At 44.5% G+C, this 12,309-nt stretch overlaps 1 protein-coding gene across 1 annotated transcript in view; it reads right to left on the bottom strand.

The window, feature by feature from the left end:
• Positions 1 to 272: 272 nt before the first annotated feature.
• Positions 273 to 12,309, bottom strand: part of gpc4 (glypican 4) — a 31,059-nt gene continuing 19,022 nt past the window's right edge. Inside the window, exons 2-9 of the mRNA XM_079352851.1 lie at positions 12,053 to 12,211; positions 5,881 to 6,278; positions 5,342 to 5,507; positions 4,432 to 4,562; positions 4,196 to 4,342; positions 3,547 to 3,671; positions 3,281 to 3,453; positions 273 to 3,193 (exon numbers count right to left, since the gene is read on the bottom strand). Of these exons, the coding sequence (XP_079208977.1) occupies positions 2,976 to 3,193; positions 3,281 to 3,453; positions 3,547 to 3,671; positions 4,196 to 4,342; positions 4,432 to 4,562; positions 5,342 to 5,507; positions 5,881 to 6,278; positions 12,053 to 12,211 (1,517 nt within the window). The 3' untranslated portion in view covers positions 273 to 2,975. The remainder of the gene's footprint in view (positions 3,194 to 3,280; positions 3,454 to 3,546; positions 3,672 to 4,195; positions 4,343 to 4,431; positions 4,563 to 5,341; positions 5,508 to 5,880; positions 6,279 to 12,052; positions 12,212 to 12,309) is intronic.

Below are 12,309 nucleotides of genomic sequence, written 5' to 3'. Positions count from 1 at the left end.
CCGATTATTAAAAGTTCTTCAAGTTATTTTGTGTCATTTTTGATACCTTCAATTAGTCATTCAACTTTTTGTCAAAAATACCCTTTGCTTGTTTAATAAAACCCAAACTGTTAATGTTCTTCACCTTTAGACGTGTGAACAGAATTCAGTATCTGCTTACATCTCTCCCCCCCCAACATGTGTGCTTCACTGATGTTTAACTGGACACTTGATGCTCGACACTGAGAGACAGGCGTGAATAAGTGTAAACACAATAAGACCATCCACAAACGTTTAAATATTGGCAGTCTTTATTTCAACAAGACTAAGAAATGTTTAATATACATATTCTCTTACATTTGAACATCTATCTCATCTTGTTTTCCCATAACATTTAGGAGATACTCTCACAAGTAAAAATCTGCTTTACTGTTACGGCCTCTTTTAGAGACATCTAAAAACGGCTGCTCTTTATTTACACACTTTTTTCTTCTTTTCAGTCACTCTCATCAAAATATGAGTCCTTTCTGTTGTTCTGGGCCAAAGGCTAAGGGAAGTTTGAACAAAAAATCCATCTGAACTTTCAAGTCTCTTGACTTCAGTTAGACAATGGATGAAATGAACAACATCCAGCAGCTGTACAAACTCCCGCCGGCCGGAAAGTGTTGCTGCCCTGGCCCGCAAGCACAGACTTTTACCATCATCACCCGAAAACGTTCGCTACGGCTGTCAGAACGTTGGGGGTCTTCACACGGGATACAACTCCTCCACATGACAAAAACATATGCACAAGCCCTTGTAGAAATGTTAGTGGAGCACAAAAACGTTGGAAGTGAACTTGTCAAATGCACAAACAATGCCAAATCAAGCTGCTGAAACACAGCATCATTCTTCTAATTTAAGGCTTCAGTACTTTATAAGGGCTGCTTTGATGTTTGATCAAATCCTTGATTTCATTGTTGATGAGTTCCATGTGTGCTTCGAGGGAACATCACTTTGTTTTTCAGAAGACTTTTTCTTTAAGCTTACAATCAACCTGTCAACATTTAGGCCGAACAAGAGGAGGGACGATCATGCTTAGTGTTTAACGTTTCTCTAAAATGCAGGTCAACTTTTCTGTATTTCACAAGATGCATATTCAAAGCCTCCACTTCTCATCAGTTAGACATATTTCTTTGAGAAATGGATGAGTTAATTGAATACTGTATTGTGATAAGCTATTTCAGTTCCAAAAGCATGTTTGCAATGAAATGAAAATATGCATAAGTTACTGTACAAAAACTACATGAGGCAGCATCATTTTAGACAAGAAATCGCCCGGTAATGCAATGTAAAGACCGGTTACTAAACAAGATTACAAAAATCATTTGTTATGCTCTGCAGCTCTTAACAACTCCTCACACCCTTTAGGAAATTGTTGCAGATAAAAATACAAACCAACATGTACACTGTTTCTTTTTTTTTCTTCTTTTTTTTAACCTCATGAAAAATCTAGTAATGTACCAAGGTTTTCCATGAAGATCAGGCACCATACAGCACATTCATTTTGGTTGCACTTGTGAAAATAAACATTTTACCACCAGTTGAGACAACACAAACACGAGGATGAGGACAGGTCAATCAGATGGTTCAGGATGAGTCAATTTATACTCACACAGGCCATTCATGAGGTACAAGTGTGACGGGAGATGTGGGCAAAAAGTTAACTTCGAACATTCTGACCACAAGTGCCCACAATATCCACCACCTAAAACTAAATGTAAAATCCACTGTAGTACCTAATATATATCTTCATACCAAAAAAAACAGCTAAACATGACATCTCTTCAACATAAACCCTGTATTTAAACCATGTTTTCTTGATTTCATTTGATCAAAGCAGTCTTTTGTTCCTCTTCTCTAGTTTGATGTCAAACGCTCCACACACCTCCTCATAAAACAAGTTCGATTGTGACGAGCCAGATCCTCTGCGTTGAACTGAGCTTACAGTACCAAAAAGAGCGACCAGGACTTGTTCACTTAGCCTTCTTAAGGGGTTAATGCCAAGAGAGTCCTTCCTCTTCCACAACAGTTACCTTTGACCAGAATGCCAGCCGCCCAGCCCCCCCCCCCCCCCCTCCATCAGACACTTTCAACACCACTCGATTGCACTGGCAACGACCGCATGCATGAGGTATGACCCCGATTATGAAATGTTTGAGCTAAACACATTAAGATAAAACAAGGACATCAAAAACAAGGCTGTACTAAAGCTCAAAGCAGACATACAATATGCATGTGTAGGGAGCACATGAAAAGCTCCTCTAAAGGAGAATTCCATCCCCAGGTCAAACATAAATACTCGTGCTGCATCGTCTCACACTGTATTTCTTCCAATGAGCTGGGAAATGTAAAAATGTCTCTCCGAAGTGGAGGGAACGAAAGCTTTGACAGTTTCTTGGTTGAGATAGCTAGCTTCATAATATCTGAATGGCTGATGTGTCACAAGTATGAATGGACAGACAAAAACATTCACAGTATGCACTTTCATAATGTGCAACAATGGTTGTTATAAATTGTTAACATTCATAAAAAAAACATGATGAAGGTCCTCAGAAATATGAAGGTATGTTCCATCACAGGCACTCAGTGTTTCACCTAACACTCAGCTTACTATTTATTCACCAGATGGCAATCATTGATGAAGGTACAATTATCATTTTTGTCATGCTGCAAGCAGAACCAGTTTGGCACTCAAAGAACCAAAAGGAGTAAAGGTTTATCTGGAGAACAGGGAACAGGTGAATGTCTTAGGAAGAGAGTCCGTGTACACTGACGTCTTTAAAACATACAAACAAATAATTAAAGGTGAAGTTAATGTAATATTTTGAAGAGTCTTCCCCCAAATGGCGGACAGTCCAAGGTCCTGAAGGCAGTCTTTTTAAAGTCTCTGACAGTTTTCCCCTTTTGCTCGGTCATTCCTGGCCTTTCTCATTCTCTACCCCGTCCAGCTGGTTTTATCTTAAGTGAGGAGTCAGCAGGGCCAGGGCCAGCCCGCAGAGCGCCAGCACCACGCTCCCCTGTGAGAAGGCTGCAGCTGAAGGACGCTCCACCACCACTTGATTGACCCGGGGCTTGCCGGGGTTTGGTGGAGTCGAGAAGTAGATGTCGTCTGTGTCGCAGGAAGAAGACTCGCAACCGCTGCCGCTCTCCTCTCCTCCGCTGGCATCCTCATCTAGGGAAAAGAAAAAAGAGATGGTTTCAAATGTGTGTGACAACTACTGTAAAAAAAACAAACAGAAATGAGGTTAAGTGTCCTCACCGCTTTCCATTGAGATATCATTGCCACTGTGTGCAGCTTTGAGCCAGCTCGTCATTTCCTTCAGCACTGCAATCTGACTGCGAATCACAATGTCTGGCTTTGTAATGTCCACATCCACGTCAGGGTTTGACACCTGATTGGCCAGCCCATTGCCAATGACCACTGACTCGTACCTAATAACAGTAAGAGTCATCGAGTTAAGCTGTGGGACTATCTCAACATACTTTACAGACTTTCAGATCATGTATGTGTGGTGGCCATCTCACCTGCTTTTCGCTGTTCCATTCCAGCACTCGTCCCCGGGTGCGATCCTCTCCCCTGCACACACAGTCTCAGGTAATGTAGACCAGAACTTCTTTGCATGTTTCAGCTTTTTCTTCACATCGGTTGTCTGCACAGAAAACACAAAGGAGATAAAAGTCATTCACAACCACATGAGCAAAGAAATGGAATCACTGTGGTGCTCCTGACTGTCGTTGTCTCTGTTCAAACTCAGTTCAACGATCTCCATTTTATCTGTTTATCAGTGGACAACCTCCAGGACCCGTGATTACAGCACTTCTTCAGGCAATCTGAACCATTATTGAGCAGTTATTTGCTGTGTAAATGTTTATACTTGATCCGTTGCCAACAACATTGTCTTCTGCCAGCAAAGTGAAGAGGAGCATTGATCTATGTGGTTAGAGTAGAAAAGCCTGTACAGATAAAGTTCTTTACACTTTTTTGTTTTCCTAGCTGATCTACGGGACACAAAAATGACCTTAATGAAGTGACAGGTTGAGGGAATAATTGGACGTAGGGTCCTTTAACCTTCTAGTAGTAGTGATGTTGTGAAATCTAAAGAAGTCAGCTGGTTTGTGTCCTGAGTCTACTCTTGTGTAAAAAGGTGTCAAACTAAGCGTAAACAGTTCTCACCAATCGATCTAGACTGGTGCCAGCAGCAGTGGTGGGTCGAGCATCAGGACTGTAAGGGCGGAAGCGGCCGGTAAAGCCTGTTTCTTTGAGGGAACGAGCGGAACGGAAAGCGATGCTTTGTTTCGGCTGCCCACATCCTTGGAAAACCTGAGAGTAATAAAGAACATAGAACACAGTTAGTCGAACTGCTTCCCTCCATTTATTGACTTTCTGAAAAACACTGAAATGTCACTGACCTTTTGGGACACTTGCATGCTGTTCTCCTGCATGTTCATGATCGCTTCCGAGATCTTCACGTCCATAGGATCCATGACAGACTCAAAATTAAAGGGGCCTTCGAGCCTATCAGCAAGGCTAAGCATGGCATCTAAAAACCAAAGATTTGAAGGAGATTTCAGTAAAAACAGCATGGGAACAGATTTATTGGACGTCATATTCAGTTGAGGTTGCAGTACAAGTAGCTGCCACAAGGAGGAAGCAGATGCCCACAAGCAGGAGATTGTTAACCAGTTGAACAGAGAACTCAGACGATAGCAAATCAAAGCTGCTGCAGTGGAGGAAGCAGGAGAAAGCCTCCATAGACCCGATAGGCAGACACGTTAAAGTGAGAAGGAAGAGAGGAAACTTCTTTTTTTACACGATTATGTCGTGTGGAAAAACATGTAATTCAAAACCGAGTCGGACAGTGAATTGAAGCGCCTCCTTGGATGTAATGAAAATAACCTGAGAACATGTTTACAAAACAGGAGCTGCATTCATCCTGTGGGTCACAACATAGTCATGCCCCCCTCTCTGCCTATACAGGGACAAAACACTAAAGAATGAGGGATGTGTTTGTGCTTAATAGTCATTACTAAAATACTGTGTATTTAAATCAGTGTTTGTACTAAACCCCATCATGGCACACTGGTAAATAACCCCAATGGTAAATAATTAGAAAAGGAAGGAGGAGACAAGGGTAGATTGAAGAATGATTCCAGTTTGACAAAGTGAAATACAATTTTACACTCAACAGCAGAGAGTTTTATTAAAAAAAATTCTCAAACCAGACACTTAAAGCCTAATGGTTCCAACACAGTGAAATGATGGTCAGCTCAGTCTAAGAATAGCTGCAGACAGATACTTTTTTATATCATTGCTGCTTACCAAGGAAGTTGTTCCACTCTGCGTCCAAGTCCGCCTGATTGGCCAAACACCCACGCAGCACATTCAGACAGTAATTCTGGCAGGGTTTTAGGGCCACTTGGCCTGAGCAGTAGGGACAGTACAGCATCTTCATGGCGGCTCGAACACAGCTGGGAGATGCACTGACCTGGAGAAGGCAGGGGACAGTTAGAGGCCTGTTACTGCACAAAGGCACAAACACTTCTCCGACTCCACCACAGGCAAAGACGTGCACTGTATAAAAAGAAGCAGGGCCATTCTTTTTATAAGCCAGCTCTACAAAGCAGTATAATCTAATCACCAATGAATCACTCCCTGCAGTGGAAAAACATGCCATACCCTAACAGTTTAAGTGGTTTATGTTATCAGAGACACTGTAATGGAACCTCGGTTCTTCCAGGAAAGATATGAAGTCAGAAGGCTGTATGGGAGACTCAGCAGGGCGGTCAGGAACACTTCAGAATCTGAGAGAGAAACAGCTCAGACACTTCTTAGCAAAGACAATCACACTTCTAACTCACCGTAGAAACTTTATTAACCACGTCTGGCATGAGCGTCAGGCCGCGTACAAAGGTGCGTGCAGCTACAAAGGAGCGCGTCAGTTGGATGCGGAGCTTGCGGGGCACATCGCCGAAGGGCTGCAGCTGGTCCGTGTGCCGGCTGACGCACTCCATGTAGGCGTCGCTGAACTCATACTGAACGTTGACCAGCCGGAACATCCTTTCCAGGAGGTCGGCCCAGAAGTCCGACAGCATGGAGTCCAGGTTGACAGCAGCACTTCCCGACACATAGTACCGAGTAAGGGCCTGGAAAAAGTTTTTGAACAGCTCCGCGTTCTGCACGTACATCACCCCGTAGGTCCGCACAAACATGTTGTGCAGTGAGGCCTCTGCCTTTTTCAGGAGCTCACGGAAAAACGCTACAAAATAAAAGAATAAAACGAGAGGAATTAGTGTGATGCCTAAACACAGAGCAGCCAAATAAGAACACACAATCTTACATTATTCACAGGAGTTCTGTTTAATGTTCAATTCAGTAACATTTCCTTAAGATGTTGCTTTGTTTTGCTTTTTACCATCAATGACGACGTGCATAAGGCAACATCTGTGTTGTCCTGTCGAGTCCAGGACTGAAGCCCTGACTCGACTTGGACTTGTGTACTGATGCTTCAGACTTAAACTGCAACTTCGATCCTTTCAGACGGTAAATCTTCCCGCGGAGTGGTGATGAGCCACTTGCTGTCATATCAGTGTGGATTGAATGAACGGTGTCCCAACATTTAAAATCTTTTTTTTTTTTTTTTAAAGGTTTATTTTTTGGCCTTTATGCCTTTATTGATAGGACAGTGGATAGAGTTGGAAACAGGGAGAGAGTAGGGAGAGACATGCGGGAAAGTGGCCACAGGCCGGACGCGAACCCGGGCCGCCCGCGCGAGGAGCAAAGCCTCGCAACATGGTGCACGCGCTGCCGGCGCCACCCCAACATTTAAAATCTTGACTAACATCAGGTGCGCCACAGGTATTTTTGAGATTAGACGCTTGCAGTGATCCAATCCAAAGAGTCATGACACTCAGCGCTGTTACTTTATTAATCAATGGAAATATCCAGACATGTCGACAGGAATCTGACATCGATAAATGAACCAGCTTCTTCACATCCGCACAGTCACTCAAGGTTCTTAGGATCAAACCGTTTGGAGTGAAGCCGCAGCAGTTCATTTTAAATCCTGAGCTTCATCATAGTTGCTTTTTTCTAAAAAAAAAAAAAACAGATCAGTCCAGTCCGGAGATATTTCTCTGTCCCGGAAAGTCTTTTCACTGTTTTTGAGTTTGCTGCTAAAGTGTCCCGTGATATTCCCATCAGTGACATCACTTCACACATGGAAACATTTACAGTTGATTTAACAGATTTTCTCCCACATTTATAAATAGTTGAATAGCTGGAGAGGACTTAGGATTTATACATCCAAACAACACAACAAACATCACCTGGAGAGTTTGAACTGCTCATCATAATTTGGCTCGGTGTTTAAACAATATTACAAGTCTAAGTCAGAGTAAAACATGAACACTCGGTTCTGCTCAGAAACAATGAAAATGATAAATAAATTACTGAAACCATTTTGGAACACAGCTCTGTCATCACCTTGAGGGATCGGACTTGGACTTGGAGTAAGATCAGGGGGACTCAAACATGGTGACTTTACACAACGCTGCTTATAAAGAACTGAACACTGCTGCAGTCTGAGCAGCTCTGAGTCCGTCCTACGCTACAATATGAGATGAGTTGATGGACATTCCACTTCACCCGTGTCCATGTTTTGACATTTATGAGTCCTTCAACAGGAACAGCCTACGCATAAAATGTTGAATCAAAGGGAAGGGAATTGGCTATGGGAAGATATGGTTGGAAAGGAGGGGAGAGGACAGAAGCAGGAGGGGTTTAGGTGGAGTTGGAGCATCTCTGTCAGGCTGAACGAGCGCCTTTGCAGCTCTCCTCTGTAGACTTGCCATTCAGCAGCGACGTCTCTCCACATCAAGCCGCTTCAGACTGACCCCCATCAATGGCATTTTTCCGTTGTCACATTCCATTCGCTCTCCTTTCTCCCAGCTTCTCTTGGACTGTCCTTCAGAGGCATTTTCAATAGGATTACTGAATAATGCACCCCCCCCCCCCCATCCCAGTATATGGACCTGTACCCCCCATCCAGGCCTGCATCTCCCTCCCTCCACTGCTTTCACTTCATCAGTTCCTTCAGAGAGCTCTCTTCACTAGAGACAGGGAACAATGACCTACTTCATCCTAAGGAATGCCCTTCACCCCCCCTCGCTGCTTTCCCCCACCCCAAATAATCCAGGCCCCCTCTCCCACAGACACCCTCTCCTTGTCCCCCAACTTTCTTAATCTGAACAAAATGAGAATTCCTCGTAGTCTCTGAAAAATGTTTCACCTTCAGTTTTGTGTGCATCGAGGCACAGACCCCCGCTTCTACTGATCTTTTTTTCCACCCGCCCCCCTCCCACTATGGTCCCACTGCAGGTTCTCTGGGTGCCCTCTGCTTGGCTTTGAAATGTAAAGTTCCCATGCTCTCACAGAGGGAGTCACTAAAACACTCTCTGCCACCAGTGCGCACACAGTCCTCTAGTTGCACTGTCACTTCCACTTCAGACTGACACACTGAAAAGAAAAAAATGAGGTAGGGGAGGGCTGAGGGCGGCTCGAGGAGGGTTAAGTTGAGGGCTTTTTTAACTCCCAATCCCGCTGTGTCGCCAAGGATACCGGAAACACTGCAGCCCCTCCATTTACCTCCCCATCATCACGGCCCCCCTTTTCCACCAACACATGCACACACAAATATACAAACACAAAGCCAGGCTGGAGGGGGCTCCAAGTTCCATGCTCCAATGACAGATTAAAACAAAAGGTCCACCCCCCCAGCACTGGAATGTCATAGTTGCCACAAGTTTAAAGTCATTGAAAAGAGACGGAGGTGGGGTGGAGGAGGAGGGAGAGGCATGAAGAAGGAGAACAAATCTAAACTTCTCTACTTCCTTTCTACAGTTTGTTCGAGCGATGCTGCCGATATGCTTATCAGATAAAGCCTGTAATGGGTTTGAACAAACCTGCTAGTTAAAAGAGAGTGGCCTGAGCAGGGTGGGGCTGGTGGGGGGCTTTTTGGCCCATGTGTAGGGTCTGAAGTAAGAGCAGTATTACAAAGGCATCTTGCATTGTCATTAAAAACAGTTTATGACACACAGCCGTCTGCCAACAGACCAAGAAGCTGAGCACTCCCTCAGGACTTTTCCATTAAAAAATGTGCCTGTTGCCCAGCCAATGGTCTACCAGAATCTAGGTGAAAGGTTACACGGGAGAGCGTGTAAGCCGTAGCGAAACATAAGGAAGGAGGATAACTCCTGCCTCTTTGAGTCTCACTCTTTTCCTTTCCCGTCATCGTTTCCACATGTTGCATAGAAGGCCCTAAATTATGAGCGCTGATCTTAGGCCCAATCCATCACAGGAACAGAGGAGCTGACCGATCTCCTCCCACTGCTCCCTCCTACTTCCTCCACAAAGAAACTTCCCCCTCTCCCCATCAGCCCAACTTGTGGCCCTATAAACTCTACTCCTCCCAATCCCAGCCCAGGCAGTAATTGCATCCTATTTGTGCCAATTAGTCCCTGTGCTTCTCCCTTTTCTTATGGGATAGGATTCTGTCCCTCCTGCTGTTATACTTCAGTGCTTCAGAGGGATGTGTGTGTATGTGTGTGTGTGTGTGTGTGTGTGACTGGAGACAAGGGGCCTTAATCCAAGTGCTTAAATTCCAGACATAGGCTTGCTCTGCTGGCTGGGGTCAGTGCATCAGGACGGACAGGCTGAGGCCAGGACAAACACAGAAAGAGGGGAGAACTATTTCTGGCGCAGGTCTTAATTGGCCATGACTCCTCGCTCCAGGCGCATGATGAGAGCCTGCCTAATCACATACACCACTTCCTGAGTTTCGTAGTGTGTGAGTGCATTTGATGCATCTGTCTTTATGTTCAGTTGCAGCTGGGTTAATGTGCATCCACATGTGTGAGCAGTAGATGTCATGACCATCTCCCTCTATAAATAATATTTAAACTCTAAATACAATATTGTGGACTTCCTATGCCAGTTTGAGTGACGTGAAGCGCCTTCTTCTTGGTGTCTCAATGGGGACAACAGGATATAATAGGACAGCAACCTGAGCCTGTCACTGTATCTAGCGAGAGGGACGGTCTAATGGCCCAGCTGGAGAAGAGCACAGCAGACTTTTGTAAAAAGATCCCACATCTAACAGTCGGGAGACAGCAGCTACTTGTCTACAGTGATGAGGAAGGGCCACAAAGGAGAGGAAGGTAAAGGAAATGCTGACTGTGAGCTGCCCCCTACTGGTCAAAAAGAGAACATTTAGATGATCAGGCTTTGGTTTGACTTTTTCCAATAAGTCTGAATGATAATTGTGTAATAAAAGCTTTTAAAGTTGGACATTAGTGGTAAACAGGGTCATCAGGTAAACTTCCAGCTGGAGGTAAACTTACACGTTCTGGTCCTTTAGAGGGGACATCACAGTGTGTTGATTTACAACATGTGAAATAAATCCTTTGTTTGTAGTCCGCATTAGTCTTAGTACAGAGAGGAAAATGCATTGCTACATGCCTTTTTGTTTACATGTGGGCAACTTTTTCCTATTGGGTTTATCTCTTTTTATTGATTGATTGTAGTGAAAGCAGCTGAATGTTTGGCAGCACTCTGAATCCAAGACTAGAGGACAATAAAGTGTTTTGTATCGTATTAATGATTAATGTTTAGGAAACTTGTAGCTGCAAGCAATAAAAAGAAACCTTGATCTCATTAAAAAAAAAAAAAAAAAAGTGTTCTCTTGTCTCTTCACTTATTATCCCAAGACCTGCAATGCTCCAGGATGTACAACGTGAATGTACGCGTGTGTGCGTGTGGGATCAGCACTGTATGTCACATGATATGCATTCAAACATCAGCACAGACTTACATACATAAAGGTCTATGTCTAACTTCTCCATCATCCTCTAAACAAAAGTATTCACTGTGAACGTCAGCATTAGATGCATGACTGATGAGAGTGTTTGTCGGCTGCAGACCAATAACACGACTGAGCTGTTTCAGACACGTGAAGAGCAGGAAGGACAGAACACAGCACGACACATTTGATTAATAAAGAGCAACAGCAGACGAAGATTGACTCGTCTATGTTGAGGCATTATATATGACAGAGAGGCATTAGATGAGTGAGGCATTATACATGAGAGTGAAGCATTAGATGAGTGTGAGGCATTATAGATGAGTGTGAAGCATTAGATGAGTGTGAGGTATTAGATGGGGACAAAGGGCAGAAGGAGAGGAGAAAAAGAGGGGCGGGCCGGCTCAAGCAGCCACTGCATTCCGACACGTCACATTCCTGTTCACATCTGGCTGCAATACACACGCTCGCCATTGCTGACTATCCCTCACTCCCTTTCACAGACACATAAGAGTTGGCGGTCTGTGATCCGTGTATGGGCAGGGATGTGTCACTGAAAATGTTTTTCACCATGCACATAACCACCCATTACAAGAGAAATACCAATGTACTTAGAATGACTTCCATTCTTTTAAAATCTACTAACGCTGAGAACTTGTAGAGTTCGAGTTAGAGATTTTTCCAGTAGACGCACAGTTGCGAGGCTTTGGGTAGGTGAAGCTGCCCCACTTCCTCGGCGACTCAGCACTGCTGCATTTTCCCATGCGCTTCTTGGGAAACCTGATCCCAATATTTACAGGCATACACACATGTGCTTGCACACAGAGGAACAGGAAGTACAGAGAAGACTAAATCTGAAGATGTGTGTGGTCCGTCTGGAAGCGTGCGTGTCTCTCTGGAGAGAAGGAAAGCGGGTAGTTGGGGACCAGGCTGTTGGTGGTGGGGGTGGTGGTGGTGATGGTGGGGGGGTTCAGACATTGAGAGACAGGTGGACAGACCAACAGACACAGACTGACTGTCTCCGCTCCAGGCAAGGCAATGACAGGTGGAAGCGTCCATCAAATATGGTGCAATGCTTATTCTTCAATAAGGACACTTGGAAGCAGCACAATGTGGCCTGAAGAACGAACTCGCATTTGCTTGCGAGTTTGCAGAAGTTACGTGTGTTTGCTTACTGTCAAAGTGGTCGTGCCTCTGTCGGAAGGTGGATTGTAGGTTGGTGCTAAGCCTCGAGACAGGAGCTTTGATCTCGCTGTGGCTTTGCTGGCTCAGCTTCTCCTCCATCTCCAGCGTGCAGCAGGAGAAACCCTGCGGACACACTTTCAACGGAGCTCCTGGAAGAGAAACACAGAAAACAAACGTTTAACACTCTGACATTAAAACCATTCATTAGCCGACTTTAGAAGACATTTAACTTTTGACTTATCTTCAC

The sequence above is a fragment of the Symphodus melops genome, assembly GCF_947650265.1.
Source record: "Symphodus melops genome assembly, chromosome: 9".
Taxonomy (NCBI): Eukaryota; Metazoa; Chordata; class Actinopteri; order Labriformes; family Labridae; genus Symphodus; species Symphodus melops.
The sequence above is the reverse complement of the archived record's forward strand: the minus strand, read 5'-3'. Positions and strand labels throughout refer to the sequence as shown.